The sequence below is a fragment of the Vipera berus genome, assembly GCF_964194415.1.
Source record: "Vipera berus genome assembly, chromosome: 3".
In the NCBI taxonomy this organism is placed as follows: domain Eukaryota; kingdom Metazoa; phylum Chordata; class Lepidosauria; order Squamata; family Viperidae; genus Vipera; species Vipera berus.
The window spans coordinates 120,143,050-120,168,493 of NC_138204.1; the positions used below are offsets into that span (position 1 = coordinate 120,143,050).

At 39.6% G+C, this 25,444-nt stretch overlaps 2 protein-coding genes and 1 pseudogene across 3 annotated transcripts; all 3 read right to left on the reverse strand.

The window, feature by feature from the left end:
* Positions 1 to 355: 355 nt before the first annotated feature.
* Positions 356 to 8,296, reverse strand: LOC308665432 (protocadherin beta-16-like). Its single transcript, XM_081323464.1, has 2 exons — positions 5,411 to 8,296; positions 356 to 412 (listed from the first exon to the last, which is right to left on the reverse strand). Exons 1-2 carry the CDS (start codon positions 7,961 to 7,963, stop codon positions 404 to 406), a joined length of 2,562 nt encoding a protein of 853 aa, XP_081179590.1. The 5' UTR covers positions 7,964 to 8,296; the 3' UTR covers positions 356 to 403.
* Positions 8,297 to 16,451: 8,155 nt separating this feature from the next.
* LOC308666660 (protocadherin beta-16-like) lies at positions 16,452 to 18,884 on the reverse strand (the record flags this gene model as incomplete). The annotated part of the gene is made up of 1 exon (XM_081325554.1): positions 16,452 to 18,884. The coding sequence occupies one exon, from the start codon at positions 18,882 to 18,884 to the stop codon at positions 16,452 to 16,454; it is 2,433 nt and encodes an 810-aa protein (XP_081181680.1).
* Positions 18,885 to 21,648: 2,764 nt separating this feature from the next.
* Positions 21,649 to 24,281, reverse strand: LOC308666661 (protocadherin beta-9-like; annotated as a pseudogene). The gene is made up of 2 exons: positions 24,238 to 24,281; positions 21,649 to 22,992 (listed from the first exon to the last, which is right to left on the reverse strand). The product of its transcript is annotated as a protocadherin beta-9-like (transcript).
* Positions 24,282 to 25,444: the final 1,163 nt, after the last annotated feature.

Genomic DNA, 25,444 nt, shown 5'->3' on the forward strand with positions numbered 1-25,444 from the left:
AGAAGATGGTTCAGTTGAGATCTGCATATGTGGCACTGATTGGGGTAGATTGCAGGGGTGACACCGAAATATGATTTTATCATATTTTATCTATATTTTAAATTTTTGTATTCTATTCCAATTTCATTTCAGATTGTATTTTATTCCAATTCCATTTTACTTTATTACAATTTCATTTTAAATTGCATTTTATCTAATTCCATTTTAAATTGCTTTTATTAAATTTTAGTAATAATTTGATTCTAGAACATTGCACTTTGATATGGGCCAAGGGCTAATCAATCAATCAAACAAACAAATCAACAACATATTTAAAGGTAACTCACCTGCTCATGTAATTGGTTATCTGCAACCTGCTCAGAGATATCTTCACAACCAGAATTCTTCTGATACCCAGGAATGTTTACATCTCCTACAGGAAAGAGGGGCCTGAGAAATCGGAACTCGCTACTTAAGGATCCACCAGTCAAGCAAACATCGTAATGGTAAGTCCTGGGAAGTGACCCATTTGGTGAATCTGCACAGTTCTCTGGGGCCTCAGCAGTGGCAGGTGGGAAGTGAGGAACAGCTGCAGTAAATTGGCTTTGGGAGTCCTTCTTGAGGATTTTGACCACAACAAACACAACAATGCAGACCAGGAACACAAAGGAGACAGCAGCCAAGCAGATCACCAAATACTTGGTCAAGGTTTTGTCTTCTTCTGGTTCTTGCACACTGACATCCACCCTCCTCAGGAAGGGATCCGAAAAGCCATCCACAAGAAGGACATTAAGCATCGCCGTGCTGGTCTGTGGAGGAAGACCGTTGTCTCTGACCAGCATCACCAGCCTCTGCTTGTTTGTGTCTCGCTCATTCAGGGCTCTCCTGGTTTTCACTTCCCCATTCTGCGCTCCTATGCTGAAAAGGGCTGGGTCCGTGGCCTTCAGCAATTCATAGGAAAGCCAAGAGTTTTGGCCAGAATCTGCATCCACGGCAACCACCTTGGTGACCAGGCCTCGGCTGACTTGGGAACCAGCTCACTGCATGGAGATGTGTTGTTCTGCAGGGGATACAGAAAGAAGGGAGCGTTGTCGTTTTCATCAATGATGTGGATGCGGACAATCACTTCTGAGCTCAGGGAAGGAGAACCACCATCAGACGCCCTCACAGTCACTCTGAAGCCTCTTATCTGCTCATAGTCCAGGGATCGGAGGGCATACAGGTTTCCAGTTTCAGAGTTGATTGAAATGAAAGGGGGCAAAAGGCCATCACCCTTCCCAGGCAGAACTGAGTAAGTCACTTTTGCATTCTGCTTTGTGTCCAGATCCACAGCGTGGACTGAGCCAATGAGCAAGCCTGGAATATTATTCTCTCGAATCTTCATGTCATATGAAGGCTTTTGAAAAAGAGGAGGGTTATCATTGACATCAGAGATCTGAACATTAATCAGTCTTGTTGAAGTGAGCCTAGGAGAGCCACAGTCAATGGCTGTGATGGTGATATTGTACTCAGTGACCGTCTCTCTGTCGAGGGGACTTTGGAGCACAAGCTGATAAAAGTTGTTTGTGGTGCCTCTGAGCACAAAAGGAAGGTTCATCTCTACAGAGCAGACCGTTTTGCTGTTGTCTCCAGAGTCTTGGTCTCTAACACTGAAGAGGGCCACAACCATTTCCAAAGGGGAATCCTCCTTTAAGATGCTGGTCAGAGATATGATGGACACTTCTGGGGGGTTGTCATTGACATCTTCAACCTCTATTACTATCTTGCAGTGCCCTGAAAGTCCTCCTCCGTCTATTGCTCTGATATTTATGCTATAACTCCTTTCTTTTTCATAATCAATCTGTCCCCTAACAGTGATTTCTCCAGTCCTTTCATTTAAAAGGAACAAACTGTTTATTTTTTCAGGCGTTCTGTGGAATGAGTAGGTGACTTGTGCGTTTAAACCCAAATCAAGATCTGTAGCTTCCACTTTAGCCACTGCAGTGCCCGTAGGAAGGTTTTCCTTTATTTTTACCTTGTATTCAGTTTCAGAAAATTGAGGAGGGTTATCATTTATATCCAGAACATCAATGTTAATTTGAACAGTGGCTGTTTTCTGTGGTACCCCACCATCCACAGCCATTAGGGTGATATTTAGATGTGGCACCTTTTCTCTGTCTAGTGATCTCTTTAGAACAAGATCCACATTGCTAATTCCGTCTTTGTTCCTTTGCACATGAAGCCAAAAATATTCATTGGCGCTGAGTGTATAGTTTTGGATGCTGTTTTCTCCTAGGTCCTCATCATCTGCAGATTCCAAGGGAAGTACCATATTTGTAGGAACATTCTCAGGAATTTCTATCTCAAATTCTTTTTTAGAGAACTTGGGAGCATTGTCGTTTATGTCTTCTATTTCTATTTCAATATTATATGATTCCAAAGGGTTGTCAAGCACAATTTGAGCAGTAAGTAGGCAAACATCTGTCTGGCCACACAAAACATCTCGGTCTACTTTATCATTGATCAATATGTCCCCAGTATGAATATCAAGGGAGAAATACTGCTTAGTGCTTTGAGAAATGAGATGGGCTCTGCGATCAACGAATTCCTTTACTTCCAGTTTCAAATCCTTCAGCACATTAGCTACTATAGAACCACTTTTGGTTTCTTCCAGTGTAGAATAATAGATTGAAATACATAATGCTCCAGGAAGACAAAGCAACCAAAAAAGATACATACCTTGTTTACTCCTCATGCATTGTTCCATGATTCACGACTCTCCTTAATTTTTGAACAGAATATACAGCTCCTTATTCCCGTCCAGCTATTATCTCTGACAAAGAGCTAATTTCCTGCTGCTTTACCTCCCAGTTTTCATCTTTTCATTGGTTAAAATCTTGTCTTTTTGTAGGACCCTAGTCTATAGCTTTTTGTTCATTTCGCCTCACCCCAATATTCTGAGTTCCCAGTAATATGTTTGCCTATTCTGCCACCATGTGGCTGTCTGAGGAATTCACCTCTAGGACTGCTTATTATTAAACAGACTTTTCTAAATTAAAGGCAGCAAATCATAGTTTTGAAGGCTCTCTACCTATTCAAAATATGAAGATTCTACAGGAAATGATGGTTCTTAAGGTTGGTGAGATTCTAGTTACCTCATCACCGAACAATAATATTATTGTTCAACAACAGATTCAGTGAGAGGGATACAACTCTAGCATTGTAATATAATTTTCCCTGAGGATACCCAGAAATAAATTGATTAAAGTGTATCAGAAGAGAACAATAAGAGGAAAGGAAAGGATTTATGTTAATCATCCCCATTTAAATGTATCTAATTTGAGCCACAGAAAAACATGAATAAGGTCCGCAGTACATGTAACTATAGGGATTTCCTTATTTTGAAATTATTAGTTTTAATTTTATTAAAATTTATGATTGGATTTTTAACAGTATTAGACCTGGCTAAATAATCTATTTTCCTTTGCATGACCATAAATATCTTAGTAGTGAATTGAATTTGATAGTTTCAATTTGGTAGATGGAAAGATTTACACTGAAAATGAAAGATTTGATATTTTGCCACCTGCTAGAATGCTAGACAGCTGTTGATAAAAACAAACTCTGATGTCACGCCAATGATAATGCAGTTTTCTTCGGAAATGTATATATTCTGATGTATGAACATTTCTTTCAGTACAGAACAGAATAACAGAGTTGAAAGGGACCTTGGAGTTCTTCTAGTCAAATCCCCTGCTCAAGCAGGAAGTATCGTTTCAGAAAAATGTGTGTCCAATCTCTTCTTAAAAACCTCCAGTGTTGGAGCACCCACAACTTCTGGAGGTACATTCTTCCACTGTTTAATTTTTATAACTGTCAGAAATTTCTCCTTAGTTTCTAGGTTGGCTCTCCCCTTGATTAGTTTCCATCCATGGCTTCTTGTCCTGCCTTCTCATGCTTTGGGGAATAGGTTGATTTCCTCTTTTTTGTGGCAACCCCTGAGATATTGGAACACTGCTATCATGTCACCCCCCTAATCCTTCTTTTCATTAAACTAGACATACCCAATTCCTGCAACCATTCTTTGTATGTTTTAGCCTCCAGTCCCCTAATTGTCTTTTGTTGCTCTGCTTTGCACTTCTTCTGGAGTCTCAATGCCTTTTTTATATTGTGGTGATCAAAACTGGATGCAGTATTCCAAGTGTGGCCTTACCAAGGCATTATAAAGTGGTATTAATACTTCACGTGATCTTGATTCTATCCCTCTATTAATGTAGCCTAGAATTGCATTGGCTTTTTTGACAGCTGCAGCACACTGCTGGCTCATATTTAAGTGACTGTCCACTAGGAGTCCAAGATCCGTCTTGCAATTATTACTATTGAGTCAGTTATCACTACTCTATACCTGTGCATTTGGTAGCCCTGAATGTGCAAAGTCTTCAGTTGTGTGACACCATTTGAATGATGGCATGTACAAGGATCAGTGAGTTTGTGTAAGTCTGTTTTTCCACCACATGCTAAAAGTAAATGGAAGATTTTGTTTAAAGCTGGAGATTATGGCAAAGCGTTTCTTCAAAGTACTTCTCTGAAGTGATGGGGGACTCCAGTTTGCTCACTGGACTTTTGTTTTGCTAGGCAAAAGCTTTTGGGAATTTTTTTGGTTAATATATGCAGATGGGACTCATTCAGCTCTTTATACAAGATGTATCTTTATACAAGATGTATAATGATGTTCATCATGATCAGTATACCCATATTGCCCACCTGTTTAAAAATGCCTCTGTATTTTCAAATTAAATATTGTAACATGGTAACAACAGCATTTCCAGGGAATCCAGCTTTAATTGGAACAACTGTCTTTCCAATTTCATATCCCACAATATACTGACAGTTAGATATATTTTTCCTATATTCTATTCTATTCTATTCTATTCTATTCTATTCTATTCTATTCTATTCTATTCTATTCTATTCTATTCTATTCTATTCTATTCTATTCTATTCTATGAAATGGAATATATATCCTGACCATCAATGCATAAATGAGGAAGAGAACATAGGAGGGTTTCTTTCTGAAGTGAAAGGTTTTTTATTTAAAGCCTTTAACCTTCCTTTCAGCTGGATTTTTTTCTGGCCTTTCTGAGACTCAAAGAATCATATGAAAATTCTCTATCATAAATAGGAAAGATGATTTTGACTTTTGGCCAGAAACGAATATTACACAAGACAAATGCAGAAAAATAGTGAGAAAAAACCCCAAAGGAAAATAAAAGAAAGCAAAGCAAAATAAAATGATTTACTCAGAATTAAATGCAGAACAATGCAGTCTATTTGTGGACACAACATTTTTAGAATTAACCATAGAAAAGCTGCTCCATATTGTATCTTTAAATAATCAAATATTAGAAATTTAAGATAGAAAACTGTTAGAAAGGTTTAATATTATTCTTACCTGGGACATCAATTCATCTTCCTTGACATGAGTTTTGGTATCCTGAGAGTCTGTTGAATTCTTTGGATCCATTGAAAAAATAGGGAGTATTGGCCTGAGAAATCTGAACTCACTATTTAAAGACCCACCAGCTAAACATACTTCATAATTGCAGGCCTGGCAATATGTGTCAGAACTACGATCTCCACAGTTTTCTTGCAAATTGTGTCCCACGGGAAAATTAGATGCAGAATGAGAACTTCCTGTAAATTTCCTTCGCTTCTGAAACTTGGTGGCAAGAAATACCATGACAGAAAGCAGAAAAATGGATGAGATGGCTACCAAGCAGATAATCAAATACATGGTTAGAGTATGATCTCCCTCCTGCGGGACTTCACCCTTAGGATTATCCATATTTTTCATGTACGGATCAGAGAAGCCGTCCACTAGAAGAATTCTTAGGGTTGCAGAGGCAGACTGAGGCGGATGCCCATTATCCCTAACTGTCACAATAAGAGTGTGTTTGAAACTGTCTCGGCTGTTCACCGGCCTCGTGGTTTTCACTTCCCCATTCTGAGTCCCAACAGCGAAGAGACTCGGATCTGTGGCCTTCAGCAACTGATAGGAAAGCCAAGAATTCTGCCCTGAATCCCTGTCCGCTGCCACCACTTTGGTGACCAGGTAGCCTGCCTCTGCTCCCCTGGGAACCAGCTCCTTTGATGGAGAAGTGCTGTTCTGAAGGGGACAGAGGATGAAGGGTGCGTTGTCATTCTCATCTCTGATAAGAACTCGTACCATGGTTTCTGAGCTCAGTGGAGGCGAGCCCTTGTCTACAGCCCTCACCTTCACCTGGAAATCTTGTATATCCTCATAATCCACAGATCGGATGGCATATAGGTTCCCAGTTTCGGAGTTGATGGAGATGTAAGAAGATACAGGGATATCCCTGATCTTTCCAGGCAAAAGCCAATAGGTCAGTTTGGCATTTTGTTCTGTGTCCACATCCACAGCGTGGACTGATCCAATGAGCAGTCCTGGAATGTTGTTTTCTCTCAAGTGCAAATCGTAGAAAGATCTTTCAAACATTGGAGGGTTATCATTGACGTCTGAAAGTTGAATGCTAATAACTGTCTTGGAAGTGAGTCTGGGAGAACCTTGGTCAGTGGCTGTGATAGTGATGTTATATTGTGACATTTGTTCTCTGTCCAGTGGCTGTTGAGTCACAAGCTGGTAATAATTGTTCTCAGTCAGTTTTAGTATAAAAGGCAGGTTTTTATCAGTGTTGCAGCTAGTTCTGCCATTGTCTCCAGAGTCTTGATCTCTTACACCAAAGAGGGCCACCACTATTCCTAGGGGAGAATCTTCTGGTATGGGATTAGTGACAGATGATAGGCTTATTTCTGGAACATTGTCGTTCTCGTCCTCAATATCCACCTGGACTTTGCAGTAAGCAGACAGTCCCCCTCCATCTGTGGCTTTGATATTCAGTTCATACTTGCTATTTTCTTCATAATCAATTTTCCCTACAAGAGTAATTTCTCCAGTATGATTGTTTAACTTGAATGATCTGAGCACATTTCCTGGTACTTGGCTAAAAGTGTAAGTAATGTGAGCATAAGCATCTTTATCACCATCACTGGCTGCAACTTTTGTGACCAATAAGCCTGGTGGGCTGTTTTCCACAAGTTGCACTTTGTACACAGATTGTTCAAAATGAGGAACATTGTCATTTGCATCTAAAATATCAATTATTATTTGCACTGTACCAGTTCTCCTTGGGATCCCTCCATCCACTGCTTGTAGAATTAGGGTAATCTGAGGAATCGTCTCACGGTCTAACGCTTTCTCTAAAACCAGTTCTGCATATTTGCTACCATCAGGATAAGTTTGCACTTCTAGTTTAAAGTGTTCATTAGGAGCAAGTATATAATTCTGAACATCATTTTCGCCTTTGTCTAAATCTTCAGCCCTTTCCAAAGGGAATCTGGTCTTTGTTGGAATGTGCTCAGATATTTCAAAAAGGAACTCAGTTTTAGAGAATGTGGGAATGTTATCATTCACATCTTCTACTTCTACTTCAATTCCATGTAGCAGTAATGGATTTTCTAGCACAATTTCAGAGAATAGAATACAGGGGTCATTCTGACCACACAGAACCTCTCGGTCAATTGTATCCTTTAATATTAGATTCCCAGAATGAGGATCCAGCTGGAAATACTCTTTAGAGCCCTTTGGAATTAGCTTGGCTTTCCTAGCAGATAATTCCTTTACATCTATTTTTAAGTCTTTCAGCATATTAGCTACTAGAAACCCAGTTTTCTTTTCTTCAGCCACTGAATAGCGCAAAGACTCACACATTTCTAGACAGAGAATATTTAGACAGAGAAAAAAAGCCAAAACTTGCCTTTTAACGCAACCTCTTTCCATCGACCCAGGTTCACTTGAATGCAGAATGGAAGCCCAGGAACCACTGTCCATAGTTGTTCCTCCCAAGGAATCTTTATTTTGTCCTATCTTTGTATCTTGTACTGGACGTTCTTCCCCTCCCCCAGATTTCTTAAGCCTGCTTTTCATAAAGCTCTGTTGCCTTTGTCTTTGAGGTCCGTGTGCATAATAATGTATGATTCTTTTTTTTTTTTTTTTGCAGGCCACCAGAAGAGCAGTTGGCTTTTAGATATGGTTCTCTGTTATGCAATAGCACCACCTTGTGCTGCGTTTGTGATACAATATGATACTTCACTTACAGATTCTCCGTAATTTTAAAAAAAGGTATAGTCCTGGTTTACCCTGACTGGAAATCACTCCCAGGGCTTTGGGAGAGGAGACTAGAGAGGGCAGGAAGCCACTGGAAGATTCTACATATGGAAACAGAAAGCTTCCTTTCATATTGAAAGCAGTGGTGGAAACCCTTTTAGATGAATGGTGGGTTGCAGCGAGATTTTCTTCTAGACTGGATAAGGGAGGAATGGATGTGGTTGGCCAGGGCTGGCACTCCTTTTACTGTCACATATATCACTGGTTTTATTTAAGCAGTTTTGTCTGCTGCTAAGCGAGACAATTGTTAAATGAATTTCGCCCCACTTTACGACCTTTCTTGCCACAGATGTTAAGTGAATCACTGCAGTTGTTAAGTTAGTAACGTGGTTGTTAGGTGAGTCTGATTTACCCATTGTCTTTGCTTGTTGGAAGGTCACAAAAGGCGATCACATTGGCATTTAGATCCTAAAAAATAAGCAAGTATGTATCCGAACTGCCAGCCCAAATGTTGGAGGTGTGGTTGTGAGGATGCAACGTATTTTCATATATGGTGGACTTGTAAAAAGGTTAAAGCTTTTTGGATTAAAATTTGGTGGAATATGCAAAAGATATTCAAGAAAAGGATAAAGTTTTCTCCGCAATTGTTTTTATTGGGTATTATCACAGATACCACCGTTGTAGATATTAAATTGATGTTGAATTTAATTACGGCAGCGAGACTTTTAGTAGCGCAATATTGGAAGAAGGAAGAACTGCCGACTATAGAAGAATGGACTTTAAAAGTTTCCAACTTGGCGGAGATGGCAAAGATCTCAGCGTATTTGAAAGATCAATTGTAACAGAGATATATTGTGGAGTGGAAGAGATGGATAGATTATATTCAGAATAAATATGGGACTAAAAAGTTTCACTTAGCATTTGAATAAGTAGCGGATTTATATGATGTATAATTAGCTTGTAGTTATTTTATTAAGAGTTAAAGTGCGAGAGAATTTAATATCTTATTGTTGTTTGCATATTTTAGATTATGTTTGTTTGTATTTTTATACCCTGTATTTAGCTCTGGGAAGTCGGGGAGGGGGGAGGGGAGGGGAGGGGAGAGTTGGGGAGGTTTGGGGAGAGGGGAGGGGGAGGGGTGGGGTTTTGTATTCAAAAATGTACTGTAAAACTTTTCAATAAAAAAAGGCGATCACATGACCCCAGGACACTGCAATGTCATAAAGACGAGTCGGTTGCCAAGCGTCTAAATTTCTGATCATATGACCTGGGGATGCTGCAACTGCCTTAAGTGTGAAAAATGATCATAAATGTTCACTTTTTTTCAGTGCCGTTGAAAGTCTGAACAGTCACGAATTGAACTGTAAGTCAAGGCGGACCTGTATTGCACAACTATTTGTTACCGGAATCCCAGAATCGCAGTTATTTGGCTGCAGTATTTATTTTTAATAAATAGAGACTTGATGCTATCAGAGAGCAGGCCTGGACAGCACATTTACTAAATAAATAAGCCTTCCTTTGAGAGGTGATATCCAGTATTTCCTCTTATAAGAGTAAATCTAGAACCCATATAATTATTTTTTTCCATTTAGGCAAAATCCTAAGATGAACTGAAGTGATGCAAATAAGCAGTTTAAATTTCAATTCAAATAAAAGTTGGTGAAAATCATCTTGATGTAAGATACTTAGTTTCTCAGGTTCTGGTCTCACTTTTGTCGGTAATGGGCTGTTTATATCACAGCACCGCAGAATGTGTTTGGCTGAAGTAGGTTGAACAAAAGGTCTTAAGGGATCCCCTTGTGCTTGGAGACAAAAACCTTGAAGTAATCTACAAGTACATGGATTTTTAAACACTGTATAGTAATGCTTGGAGGATGGGAAATAAACATGCATTTAAATTCTTTTTTTATCAATATTTTATTAATTTTTATAGTCACAAATCCTTAATATTTTATCAGCAACATATTGTCTGGGTTCCAATATTTTTTTTTAATTCCATTTATATCCCGTCCTTCTCCGAAGACTCAGGGCGGCTTACAAGCTTAGCAGTAGCCTTCATTCTATGTATATGCCTGCTTATTAGGGCTTTCACACACACCCCAAGCGGCATTATTACAAAGTCAGTTTAATTGCCCCCAACAATCTGGGTCCTCATTTTACCTACCTCAGAAGGATGGAAGGCTGAGTCAACCTTGAGCCTGGTGGGATGCGAACCTGCACTAATTGCAGGCAGCTGGTGTTACTTAAGGAGGCATTAGCCCACTGCTCCACCAAGGCTCTATTTTTAGCTTACTAATACATGTTGAACTCCTTTCTCTCTACCTCTTTTTTCTAGCCATTGATAAAATGTACCCCATGTTCTAAAAGTATTCTGAATCTTCTTTCTCTTTCATTTTCAGAGTCAGTCTGTCCATTTCTGCACAGTCTAAACTTTTCTTAATTATCTCTTCCTCTGCTGGTAATTCTTCATCTTTCCAATGTTGAGCAAATACAACTCTCGCTGCAATTAATACATGTAACATTAAATATACACATTCTTTCTCATAATTTCCTACAATTATACAAAAAAAATAGTTCTGGCTTAAAATCTACATTTTTTTTGTTGTCACTTTCTCTAACCATATATGTATTCTTGACCAAAATCTTTTCGCTTTAGGGCAGGTCCACCAAAGATGATAGTATGTGCCTGGTTTTTGTCTACATTTCCAACAATTACTAGACATATTTTTAAACATTTTTGCTAACCTCAAAGGTGTTAAATGCCATCTATAAAACATGTTATATAGGTCTTCCTTGTAAGCTACCAACTTTGTTATTTTAGAGTTTCTTTCCCAAAGGCTTTGCCAGTTTTCTATGTTATGGCCTACGTTTTTTGCCCATATTATCATTGTTTCTTTAACTTGTTCCTCTTCCATCTTTAAATTTAACATATACTTATACAGTTTCTTAACCAATTTGTACTTATACCTTTGATTTTTCCTGCATAAATGTAAAATTTTGCTCTTCTCCACATTACATTTCAGTTTGAGTTTGTAAAGATCTTTTGGGATTGAGAATAGAATAGAATAGAATAGAATAGAATAGAATAGAATAGAATAGAATAGAATAGAATAGAATAGAATAGAATAGAATAGAATAGAATAGAATAGAATAGAATAGAATAGGAAGGGACCTTGGAGGTCTTCTAGTCCAACCCCACTACTTAAGCAGGAGAACCTACACCATCACAGACAGGTGATTGTCCAGTCTCTTCTTAAAGATCTCCAATGATGGGGTGTCCACGATCTCTGGGGATAGGCTGTTCCACTGGTTGATTGTCCTCACTTAAAGATTTAAGTTTCTCCTTAAATCCAGATTGCTTCTCTCCTTGATCAATTTCTAACCATTGTTTCTTGTCCTTCCTCTGGTGCTCTGGTGAACAACCTGACCCCTTCTGCCTTGTGGCAGCTCCTCAGATACTGAAACACTGCTATCATGCCTCCCCTATTTTTTCTTTTATTTAGACTAGCCAAACCCAAGTCCCGCAGTTGTTCTTTGTATGTTTTAGCCTCCAGGCCTTTGATCATCCTAGTTGCTTTTCTCTGAATGTTTTTCCAAACTCTCAACATCTTTTTTGTGATGTGGTGACCAGAATTGGCTACAGTATTCCAGGTGTGGTCTTACTAGGGCTTTGTAAAGCGGTACTAGTACTTTGCGTGATCTTCATTCTATGCCTGTTTATACAACCCAGGATTGTATTAGCTTTTTTGCCTGCTGCTGCACAATGCTATCTCATAGTCAAGTGATCATCCACTAGGACTCCAAAGTCCCTCTCACAGTTACTGTTATTAAGCCGGGTCTCACCCAATCTATATTGGTGCCTTTGGTTTTTCCTGCCTAGGTGTAAGATTTTGCTTTTCTCCACATTGAAACTCATTTTGTTGGATAGGGCCCATTGTTTGAGTTTGTCAAGATCATTTTGGATCCTGAGTTTGTCTTCTGGAGTGTTGCCTATTCCTGACAGTTTGGTGTCATCTGCAAATTTGATGAGTTCCCCTTCAATTCCCTCGTCTAAGTCATTTATGAAGATGTTGAAGAGTACTGGGCCTAAGATGGAACCTTGTGGTACCCCACTACTTACCTCTCTCCATGTGGATGTAGTGCCATTGAGGACTTCTCGTTGAGTGCGGTTTGTCAGCTAGCTACAAATACATCTGGTGGTGGTGTTGTCTATTCCAGCTTTTCCTAGTTTGTCAATTAGTAGGTTATGGTCTACTTTGTCAAATGCCTTACTGAAATCTAAGTATAATACATCTACTGTGTTTCTCTGGTCTACTAGTTTAGTGACTTTATTGAAGAATGAGATAAGATTGGTTTGGCGTGATCTGTTTTTAACAAACCCATGCTGGCTACTAGTTATGTGTTGGCTATTCCTGCCAATTTGATGAGTTCCCCTTCTATTCCCTCATCTAAGTCATTGATGAAGATATTGAAAAGTACATGTCATCTAGGCATGTCAGGAACCAGTTTGATCTCCCACTCTCTGCAGCATTTGTTTATTAAGTTTTCCATCTCCAACCACAGGATTAGGAAATGGTAAGCTGGTTCATTAGAAAGTTTACCATGTCTCTCTTCCATTTAGGCAGAAAAGCCTACGTTGATGGCCAGGACAGTTGCAGCCATCAAAGTAAGTTGGTTCTGTTGCAGTTCTCTTCATTCTACACTCAGTAAATCTTGCTCTGGTATGATTTATTTTCCTACTATGATTATTATTTTAATATTTAACAGTTTCCTATTCTCTAATTTGTCCTTTAACTAATGATCAGCACAACTGATGGGTCATTTGCTGTAAAAATGCAAGGTTATGGCATGAACTAAGAAGGAAGGCAGGAGATAAGTATTTATAAAGCCTGCATAACAAAGATAAAGGAAGAGGGAGCATGGACTGGTGGGGTCCCTTTCAATGTACAAAACAAGAGCTGGTTGTCAGGCATATCATACAAGACATATTGCTAAGATAAGGAATAGGGCTAAGATAGAGTCAATAGAAAACTTGCTAAAAGTCTTCTAGGATGCCTATTAGTTAACTTTTAGCAATAGGGTTGAAGTAGAGCCAATAGAATACGTTAAATAGCTTTTGAAGTGTTCATTAGTTAAGACTTAGAAATAGGGATGGTGTGGAGCCTATAGATAACTTTCAAAAAGCCTATTAGACAATGTTTTTTTTTATTCCGCCTTGAAAAACTATGTAAAAGCTTGTTGAATCCTTTGTTCTAGGTCCTGGCATTTTCTTGGCTAGGACCCCTTTTTGCTGAAGCTCTTCAATAAAGGGAAATACACCTCGTGTCTCATAGTCTTCACAGGCTTTGGCACCAGGCTAAGTCCCAAATTTGGGGACAACACAACCCAGACAAGGTTTTCACTGAGAAAATCTTATTGGTCTATGTTTGTTACCTGCTCTTAAGTTTATTGTTTCTTCATTTATTGTTTCTTATTCAGGATTAACATATAGTATTCCTGTTCTAAGTATTCTTTTGCTGATTTGGGAGTGGACTAGGAATGGATTGCATCTCATGGATAGCAGCCACAAAGAAGAGGCTGGTTTCATGTTGTAGACTTGAATAAAGCAATTTCTGGCTTTGAGCAGTAAGTTAAATTGCAGTAATTACTATAATTAATTACTAATAGAGTAGATAGACATAACTAGACAGAGGTAGTCCTGCCAATCAGGAGTCCCCAAGCCCCAGTCTGTGGCCCACTGCTGGTCCGTGGCCTGTTGGATAAACACGCAAAGCTGCATTTGCACTAGTGGCACACGAGCATGAAAGTATACCCTCTCTCCCCCACCCCTGATGCCAATCCACAGAGCCACAAAGGTTGGTGACCACTGCTGCAGATAACCAAGACTTAGAAGATTAAGGGCTTTACTGATAAAAACAACCACCTCTTGAATTCCACCTGGAAACCTAATGGAAATTAGTGCAACACAGAGAGCCTATTTATTTTGCACAACTACTCATGCTGCCACATTTTGGACCAGCTATGGCTTCCAAGTAGTCTTCAAGGGCAGCCCCATGTACAATTCGTATAATAGTCAATCACAAGTAACTAAGGCATGAGATGAATTCAGGAAGGGGCCTAAATGACCCACAAAGGAATCTGTGTAAATGCAAGAGAATCTGTTCACATTCTCATGCAAGCTTCATGAACCCAGAAGGACCCACCAATTACAACAAGTTCTACCTGGTAAAGTGCAACTTTGTCAAGAACTAAAATTGAAATATTCCTGAAAATAAGAAATCTGCAGTCTTTCAGTCTTGCTAGACTTAAATTTAATATTGTTCTTCCTATCCAGATAGTAACAGCCTCCAGACACAGCATCGGCCGACATACACAATTGGGTATCATATGCATATTGCTGAAACCTGACCTCATACTCACCTTAATGACGTTGTCCAGTGATCTCAGGTAAAAGTTAAACAGGAACAAAATGAGCACAGAGCTCTGCAGAGCCCCACAAGCGAGTTATCAGATTCAACTATTTCCTGCCTACCGACACTGATTAGAAACAGCCTTGGATGTAAAAAAAAAAAAGAAAAGAAAAAAGAAAACTACTGCATACAATATTCCCCATTCCCAAATGATCTAAAAGGGTTCATGATTAATCGTATCAAAAATTCATTGAGAGATCAAGCACTGAGAATCCCAATATCCCTACTGCAGTCCCATGAGAGGTTCTCCACAAGTGCTAACAATGCCCTCTCTGTACTCAGGCCTGAAATGCAGGTGAAAAGGTCTGGTTAACATGCTTCCTTGCAGGGCCTTCTAAAACTGCAAATTCATCATTTTCTGTGTAACCTTGTCCCCAAAGGAAAGCTAGTCATAAATTATTCAAAATCTATGGATTAAATTGTGGAATCTCGAGGAGAGGGCACATCACAGCCTCTTTCAAGGCAAGTGGGATCACCCGCTCAGTCAAAGATAACTTTACCGCTGCTTGGGCCTAGCCACATACTTACCGGGCAGCTGAAATTCCTGTATCATTTTCATTGCCCTCCTCTGAACACTCTCTAACCTATCAATATTCTTCTGGAAATGAGACGCCCAGAATTATACTAAGTTCTGGCACACGCTCTTACCAGTGCCAAGCAGACAAGAATAATGTCTTCACATATCTTCCATACAATGCTTCTTCTAACACAGCCCAGAACTGTATTATACCTTCTGGCTGCTACCTCACACTGTATTCAATCTCAATCTGTGCTGCTTAAATTACCATTTCCTTTGGATATAAAGAGAGAGGCAAAATACAATTTGAGTTTTTGACTGTTGACTGCCTGGACAAGTCCTTGCAGTTTTCTTGGCAAGGTTTTTCAGTAATGATTTGCCATTGGCTGCTTCCTAGGCCCAAAATCACCCAGATGGCTTTGTTCCCAAGGTGAGATTAGAACTCGGAGTCACCTAGTTTCTAGTTTGGCGCCTTAACCAACTCTCATTTAGGTGATTTATATTAATTTATTATGGTAATTTTTAAATTTTCTATTTTTACCCTTTTAGCTCATTTACTATTAAAATTTCATAATTAATTCATTAATGGGTATTTTTGTTTTTCTTTTGATTTGTGCATTTTTTCTGTATTTTTATAAATTGCAATAAAATTATAATACTAATTTTAAAAAGATAAAGCCCCTCAAGAGATGATTCCTCCTGATATTTTCCTGTGAGATGTAATGGAAATGTGGAAAGCCAGAAAGATAACTGGAGAAATGAAAATAAAATAGCATTTGACAAGATGACATAACATTTCATAGCATCTCTTGGAAACTGCTTATCAAACACCAATGCTTGAAGGTCCACATTGCACCCTTATTCTCAAGGGTGAGAATAGATTATTTAAATATGAGTAACCATATTTGAAAAAACATCAAAAACCAATCCTCTTTCATTTAAATAATGATAAATCAAAGAAGAAAATGCAAGAGGATTTATCTACTGAATGCCAGTTGAAAACATAAATAAAACTTCCAAAAAGAAATAATCAAGGCTGAAATAGAGTTAGAATATTTTTGTAACAACATCTTTATAAGCATATGCTTAGTGGACAGAAGTAAAGCTTAAAAATCTATTGTTTACCTAACTTGGGAGTTACCAAGATGACTGAAAACTGCATTTTACAATACTGTAAAAGCTTATATTGCAATAAAAGTATTCTTGGAGATTGATGGAAAAAATATTTCTAATTTAATATATTGTACAAACCATAAATATCCATAGGATTCAGGGAGAAGAGAAGCTCCATGGAAAGTGTAAAAAAATATACAAGTAACATTTAAACTTGACTCACCTGTTCATTTAAGTTCTCATCTGCATCCTGCTTAGGGATATATTGGGTGGAAGAAGAAGACTTGTGGTTCCCTGGGACGTTTACATCTCCCACCGAAAAGACAGGAAAGAGGGGCCTGAGAAATCGGAACTCGCTACTTAAGGATCCACCAGTCAAACAAACATCATAACGGTAAGTCCTGGGAAGTGATCCATTCTGTGAATCTGACCAGTTCTCTTGGGCATCAGCAGTGGCAGGTGGGAAGTGAGGAACAGCTGCAGTAAATTGGCTTTGGGAGTCCTTCTTGAGGATTTTGACCACAATAAACACAACAATGCAGACCAGGAACACAAAGGAGACAGCAGCCAAGCAGATCACCAAATACTTGGTCAAGGTTTTGTCTTCTTCCGGTTCTTGCACACTGACATCCACCCTCCTCAGGAAGGGATCCGAAAAGCCATCCACAAGAAGGAGATTAAGCATCGCCGTGCTGGTCTGTGGGGGAAGACCGTTGTCTCTGACCAGCATCACCAGCCTCTGCTTGTTTGTGTCTCGCTCATTCAGGACTCTCCTGGTTTTCACTTCCCCATTCTGTGCTCCTATGCTGAAAAGGGCTGGGTCCGTGGCCTTCAGCAATTCATAGGAAAGCCAAGAGTTTTGGCCAGAATCTGCATCCACGGCAACCACCTTGGTGACCAGATAGCCGGCCTCGGCTGACTTGGGAAGCAGCTCATTGCATGGAGATGTGTTGTTCTGCAGGGGATACAGGAAGAAGGGAGCGTTGTCATTTTCATCAATGATGTGGATGCGGACAATCACCTCTGAGCTCAGGGAAGGAGAACCACCATCAGATGCCCTCACAGTCACTCTGACGCCTCTTAACTGCTCATAGTCCAGGGATTGGAGGGCATACAGGTTTCCAGTTTCAGAGTTGATTGAAATGAAAGGGGGCAAAAGGCCATCACCCTTCCCAGGCAGAACTGAGTAAGTCACTTTTGCATTCTGCTTTGTGTCTAGATCCACAGCGTGGACTGACCCGATGAGCAAGCCTGGAATATTATTCTCTCGAATCTTCATGTCATATGAAGACTTTTCAAAAAGAGGAGGGTTATCATTGACATCAGAGATCTGAACATTAATCAGTCTTGTTGAAGTGAGCCTAGGAGAGCCGCAGTCAATGGCTGTGATGGTGATGTTGTACTCAGTGACCGTCTCTCTGTCTAGGGGACTTTGGAGCACAAGCTGATAAAAGTTGTTTGTGGTGCCTCTGAGCACAAAAGGAAGGTTCATCTCTACAGAGCAGACCGTTTTGCTGTTGTCTCCAGAGTCTTGGTCTCTAACACTGAAGAGGGCCACAACCATTTCCAAAGGGGAATCCTCCTTTAAGATGCTGGTCAGAGATATGATGGACACTTCTGGGGGGTTGTCATTGACATCTTCAACTTCTATTACTATCTTGCAGCGCCCTGAAAGTCCTCCTCCGTCTATTGCTCTGATGTTTATGCTATAACTCCTTTCTTTTTCATAATCAATCTGTCCCCTAACAGTGATTTCTCCAGTCCTTTCATTTAAAAGGAACAAACTGTTTATTTTTTCAGGCGTTCTGTGGAATGAGTAGGTGACTTGTGCATTTGAACCCAAATCAAGATCTGTAGCTTCCACTTTAGCCACTGCAGTGCCCGTAGGAAGGTTTTCCTTTATTTTTACCTTGTATTCAGTTTCAGAAAATTGAGGAGGGTTATCATTATGGTCCAGAACATCAATGTTAATTTGAACAGTCCCTGTTTTCTGTGGTACCCCACCATCCACAGCCATTAGGGTGATATTTAGATGTGGCACCTTTTCTCTGTCTAGTGATCTCTTTAGAACAAGATCCACATTGCTAATTCCGTCTTTGTTCCTTTGCACATGAAGCCAAAAATATTCATTGGCGCTGAGTGTATAGTTTTGGATGCTGTTTTCTCCTAGGTCCTCATCATCTGCAGATTCCAAGGGAAGTACCATATTTGTAGGAACATTCTCAGGAATTTCTATCTCAAATTCTTTTTTAGAGAACTTGGGAGCATTGTCGTTTATGTCTTCTATTTCTATTTCAATATTATATGATTCCAAAGGGTTGTCAAGCACAATTTGAGCAGTAAGGATGCAAACATCTGTCTGGCCACACAAAACATCTCGGTCTACTTTATCATTGATCAATATGTCCCCAGTATGAATATCAAGGGAGAAATACTGCTTAGTGCTTTGAGAAATGAGATGGGCTCTGCGATCAACGAATTCCTTTACTTCCAGCTTCAAATCCTTCAGCACATTAGCTACTATAGAACCACTTTTGGTTTCTTCCAGTGTAGAATAATAGATTGAAATACATAATGCTCCAGGAAGACAAAGCAACCAAAAAAGATACATACCTTGTTTACTCCTCATGCATTGTTCCATGATTCACGACTCTCCTTAATTTTTGAACAGAATATACAGCTCCTTATTTTCATCCAGCTATTATCTCTGACAAAGAGCTAATTTCCTGCTGCTTTACCTCCCAGTTTTCATCTTTTCATTGGTTAAAATCTTCTTGTCTTTTTGCAGGATCCTAGTCTATAGCTTTTTGTTCATTTCGCCTCACCCCAAAATTCTGAGTTCCCAGTAATATGTTTGCCTATTCTGCCACCATGTGGCTGTCTGAGGAATTCACCTCTAAGACTGCTTATTATTTAAAGAGTCCGTTCTAAAATAAAGGCAGCAAATCATAGTTTTGAAGGCTCTCTACCTATTCAAAATAGGAAGATCCTACATGAAGAACATGAATAAGGTCTGCAGTATATGGAACTATAGGGATTTCCTTATTTTGAAATTATTAGAGTTTAATTTACAAAATATGAATGTGATCAAAATATTATTAAATCTATGAAAAGACGGTAGGAGGGGTTCCTTCTGAAGTGAGAGCTACTTTATTCAAAGCCTCTATGCTCCCTATCTGTTGCACTTTCAATCCTTCAGAAACTCAAAGAATCACATGAAGTTGCTCTGTCTTAAATGAGAAAAAGAATAGAATAGAATAGAATAGAATAGAATAGAATAGAATAGAATAGAATAGAATAGAATAGAATAGAATAGAATAGAATAGAATAGAATAGAATAGAATAGAATAGAATAGAATAGAATAGAATAGAATAGAATAGAATAGGTCTGGAAGGGTCCTTGGAGGTCTTCTAATCCAGTCCCCTGTTCAAACAGGAGAACCTATACCATCTCAGACAAGTGACTGTCTAGCCTCTTCTTAAAAATCTCCAGGCAAGCTGTTCCACTGGTTAATTGTCCTCACTGTCAGGAGGTTTCTCCTTAATTCCAGGTTGCTTCTCTCTTTGATCAGTTTCCAAGCATTGTTTCTTGTCCTGCCCTGTCCTGCTTTGGTGAATAATGTGACCCCCTCTTCTTTGTGGCAGTCCCTCAAGTACTGGAATACTGCTATCATATCTCCCCTATTTCTTCTTTTCTTTAGACTAGCCAGATCCAAGTCCTGCAGCCATTCTTCATATGTTTTAGTCTCCAGGCCTTTGATCATTTTAGTTGCTCTTCTGTGAACATTTTCCAAAGTCTCAACATCTTTTTTTTAGCATGGTGATCAAAATCGATTGCAGTATTCCAGGTGTGGTCTTACTAGGGTTTTATAAAACAGTATTAATACTTCACATGATCTTGATTCTATGCCTCTGTTTATACAACCCAGGATTGTATTAGCCTTTTTGGCTGCTGCTGCACACTTCTGGCTCATAGTCCAGTGATTGTCCACTAGGACTTCAAAGTCCCTCTCACAATTACTGTTTTTAAGCCAGATCTTGCCTAATCTGTACTTGTACCTTTGATTTTTCTTGCCAAAATATTAAAACTTTGCTTATCTCCACATTGAAACTTATTTTGTTGGATAGGGCCCATTGTTCAAGTTTGTCAAGATCTTTTTGGATCCTGAGTTTGTCTTCTGGGGTGTTGGCTACTCCTGCCAGTTTGGTATCATCTGCAAATTTGATGAGTTCCCCTTCAATTTTTCTCATGTAAGTCATTGATGAAGATATTGAAGAGTACTGGGCCCAAGACAGAATCTTGTGGTACCCCACTGCTTACTTCTCTTCATGTGGATGTAGTGCCATTGAGGATTACTCATTGAGTACGGTTTGCCAGCCAGCTACAGATCCATCTGGTGATGATGTTGTCTATTCCACTTTTTTCTATCTTACCAAAGAGTAGGTTGTGGTCTACTTTATCAAATGCCTTACTGAAATCTAAGTGTGCTATGTCCACAGCATTTCTCAGGCCTACTAATTTAGTCACTTTATCAAAGAATGAAATAAGATTGGTTTGGCATGATCCGTTTTTAATAAACTTGTGCTGGCTGCTAGTTCTAATTTGTTTGTTTTTTGATTATCTTTTCCAGGATCTTCCCAGGTATTGATATTAAACTGATTGGTCTGTAGTTTCCTGGGTCTGTATTTTTTTCTTCTTTGAAGATGGAACTACATCAGTCCTTTTCCAATCCTCAGGTACTTCCCTGGTGCTCCGGGATTTTTGAAAGATATGGTGCAATGGTTCTGAGATAACATCTGCCAGCTCCTTCAGAACTCTGGGATGGAATCTGTCGGGTCCCAGTGATTTATATAATTATGACTTCCTCAAAATGGACAGGAATGAAGATTACAAAAGCAAATACAGAGAAACAGTGAGAAAGGAAAACAAAAGAAAAAGAAAACAAAGCAAAGCAAAGAGATTTATTCAGAAATGCATACCAGACAAAGCAATCTTCTCACAGACAAATCTTTTCTAGATTTTCTATACAGTTGTCAACATATTTAAATAATAAAACATTATAAATTAAAATGTAAAACTTTTTGAAATGTTGTAATACTATTCCCACTTTGGACATCAGTTTACCTTCTTTCATATGAGTTTTAGTTTTATGGCAATCTGTTGAACTCCTTGGATGCATTTGGGTGCAAATAAGGATCCATTAAAAAAACCAAAACAAAAACCCAAAACAAACCAGGAAATGGTGGTCTGAGGAATCAGAACTCACTAGTCAAAAATCAGCCAATGAAACATACCTTGTAATTGTATCAGAACTAGGATCGCCACAGTTTTCTTGCAAATTGTGTCCCAAAATTACATTAGATACAGAATTAGTGCTACCCATGAATTTCTGCCATTTCTGAAGCTAGATTGCAATAAACACCATGACAGAAAGCAGAAAAATGGATGAGATGGCAACCAAGCAGATAATCAAATACATGGTTAGAGTATGATCTCCCTCCTGAGGGACTTCGCCCTTAGGATTATCCATACTTTTCATGTACGGATCAGAGAAGCCGTCCACTAGAAGAATTCTTAGGGTCGCAGAGGCAGACTGAGGAGGATGCCCATTATCCCTAACTGCCACAATAAGAGTGTGTTTGAAACTGTCTCGGATGTTCACCGGCCTCGTGGTTTTCACTTCCCCATTCTGAGTCCCAACAGCGAAGAGACTCGGATCTGTGGCCTTCAGCAATTGATAGGAAAGCCAAGAATTCTGCCCTGAATCCCTGTCTGCTGCCACCACTTTGGTGACCAGGTAGCCTGCCTCTGCTCCCCTGGGAACCAGCTCCTTTGATGGAGAAGTGCTGTTCTGAAGGGGGCAGAGGACGAAGGGTGCATTGTCATTCTCATCTCTGATAAGAACTCGGACCGTGGTTTCTGAGCTCAGTGGAGGTGAGCCTTTGTCTACAGCCCTCACCATCACCTGGAAATCTTGTATATCCTCATAATCCACAGATCGGATGGCATACATGTTCCCAGTTTCAGAGTTGATGGAGATGTAAGAAGATACAGGGACATCCCTGATCTTCCCAGGCAAAAGCCAATAGGTCAGTTTGGACTGATCCAGTGAGCAGGCCTGGAATGTTGTTTTCGCTCAAGTCGAAATCATAGAAAGATCTTTCAAACATTGGTGGGTTATAATTGAAACTTGAAAATTAAAAGCTGTCGTTGAAGTGAGTTTAGGAGAACCTTCATCAGTGGCTGTGATGTTATATTTTAACATTTGTTCTCTGTCCAATAGCTGTTGTGTCACTAACTGGTAATATTTGTTCTTTGTGGGTTTCAGCTGAAAAAGTAGGTTTGCATCAATGTTGCAGGATGTTAGGCCATTGTCTCCTGTGTCTCCATCTGTGACACTGAAGATAGTCACCATTCAGGAGAGTCTTCTGGTAAAAGGTTGGTCAAAGATGATATGATCACTTGTGGAGAATTGTCATTCTCATCCTCAGTATTTACAAGGAACTTATAATAAGCAGAGTCCTCCTCCATCTATGGCTTTCAGGTTCAGCTTATCATTACTGTATTTTTTCATATCAATTCTTCCTGCAAGAATAAGCTCTCCATATTTCTGTGTAGCTGAAATGATCTGAGTACTCTTTCTGATATTCGGCTGAAAGAATATGTAACATGAGCATTGGTTTTGATGTCTCTGTCACTGGCTTCCACTTTAGCAACTAGGGTATCCAACTGTTTTCTCTTAATTTCACTGAGTAAACGGATTGTTCAGTATAAGGACAATGATTATTAGTGCCTAAAACATCAACAGCTATGTTGTTTCAGTTCTGAGCGGAAAGCCTCCATCTATAGCAGACAGCATCAAAATCAACTGTGAAATATTCTCACGATCTCATGATTTCTCCTTAGTTCTAGGTTGCTTCTCTCCTTGATTATTTTCCATCCATTGTTTCTTGTCTTGCCTTCTGGTGCTTTAGAAAATTGGTTGACTTCCCCTCTTCTTTGTGGCAGCCCCACAAATATTGAAACACTGCTGTCATGTCTCTCCTTTTCACTAGACTAGACATACCCAGTTCCTGCAACTGTTCTTCATATGTTTTAAGTCTCCAGTCCTCTAATCATTTTTACTGCTTTTCTCTGCACTCTTTCCAGAATCTCAACATCTTTTTTATATTCTGGTGCCCAGAACTGGATGCAGTATTCCAGGTATGGCTTTCCTAATCAATGATCCAGGTTTTTTGTTTCCTCAGGTACTGAATACATAAAGGATTTACACATTGCTGAATACATGCTGAGATAAAGAAAAAAAAACTGCTAAAATATGCCTGCTCTTGAGATACATTTCCATTGTTTCAGACTCACCTCAGAGCCGATGGTTGAAAGAACAGGTTTCTATGTTGTCATTTTGGAGTTTTATCTGTCCAGTTTTTACATTTTATAATAGGATTTTCCTCCTCTCATTAGTGTAGATTTTTTGAAACTAAGTCCAGCTGTCTCTTGTTGCTGTTGTCTTATGCCAGTCCTTTTGCCATCTGGCTACAGTTTCCTAAGAGGGCAGGTACTCCCTAATCTTTTATTCTTCATTGTGTGATAGCACCACCTTGTGCTTGACTTGGGTACAACTTCCATTTATACTGATCTACACAGAAATGTATGTCTTTTGCAATAAATGTTTCTATAATCTAAACGTTACAATATAAACTTGCAATAATTAAGTATTCAAATACATTTCTCAGTTTAGCTCATTTAATATACATGCTCACCAGCATCATATCTAATGTGGCTTCTAGAAGGAACCAAATAAGTTATTTAAATGTAAGAAAATGCATAGCATTAACTTGACACATATTTATTGATATGCATCCCATCTTTCAACTATATTTGTCTGCCTGGGACAGTCAGTTCTGCTAATGCATTAGTGCCAAGCTTCTCTCCACAGCCCAGATTCTTAAAAGCAGCATAAAACAGCAGCTGCTGACAGCACTGACAATTGTACCATCTTAGGCATTGTTGACTATAGGCGAGGCTGCCATTTGCCATGCTTCATATGATGTAGTAGTGTTACCAATTGTAGTTTAGGAGCTTTAATATATTGTAGTCCATTGTCAAGGCCCATAAAGTTCCTAGTTCCCATACTTGGAAGGGTGGGGAAACTTGACAAGCAGGTAGTGATATTGTGAACTCTGCAGTCAGATCATAGTAGCTGTTATTACTACTGTGTTTTCCTGAAAATAAGACCTGGTCTTATATGTTGTTTTTTTTGCTCCAAAAGATGCATTAGGACTTATTTTCAGGGAAACACGGATCGGGGTGATCAGCCCTTGGCCCACGCAGATGAGCTGATTACCTGCCCCATTGTGGCTGCAGGCAAGCTGAGAGACTGTGTGCCAGGACCTCAAAACCTCCGTGTTTTCCCTTGCATATATATTCTACTTTTGGGGCCTGCCATTCTGCTGGGAGGGGAGCTTGGGATAACTTTTGCTTTCTGCTTTCCCTCTCCTGCCTCTATCCTTGAGAAAGGAATGTGTCTCCCTTATCAGAGAGACGTTACAGAGAAATGAAAGCTGGAGAAGACCTTGAGATGTGCGCCAGCTGTGCCAGTTAACTGCACATCATACCACCTGTGGATTGGCTGAATTTCAAATGGACATTATGACTTTGGTGGAAGAAGGAATATTGCTTGCTTAACTATACCATCACCAAAGAATTGAGGCCTTTGAACTATGGTGCTGGAGAAGACTCTTGCAAGTCCCTTGGACTGCAAGGCGATCAAACTGGTCAGTCCTAGAGGAGATCAACCCTGACTGCTCTTTAGAAGGCCAGATCCTGAAGTTGAAACTCAAATACTTTGGCCACCTAATGAGAAGGAAGGACTCACTGGAGAAGAGCCTAATGCTGGGAAAGGTTGAGGGCAAGAGAAAAAGGGGATGACAGAGAATGAGGTGGCTGGATGGAGTCACTGAAGCAGTAGGCATGAGCTTAAATGGACTCCAGAAGATGGTAGAGGACAGGAAGGCCTGGAGGAACGTTGTCCATGGGATCGCAATGGGTCAGACACGACTTTGCGATGGGTCAGACACGACTTTGCAACTAACAACAACAACATTTGCGTGGGATTTTCCCCAGATCCCACCTTGACTTCCCTACTGTCCTTTTGAGACAATGCCTTTTTCAAGAGTTCTGCTTTCTTGGGTGGTTAGTTG

Bases quoted from the DNA above. Each gene is read 5' to 3' on its own strand.
- LOC308665432 (XM_081323464.1), bottom strand. From the start codon at position 7,963: ATGAAAAGCAGGCTTAAGAAATCTGGGGGAGGGGAAGAACGTCCAGTA.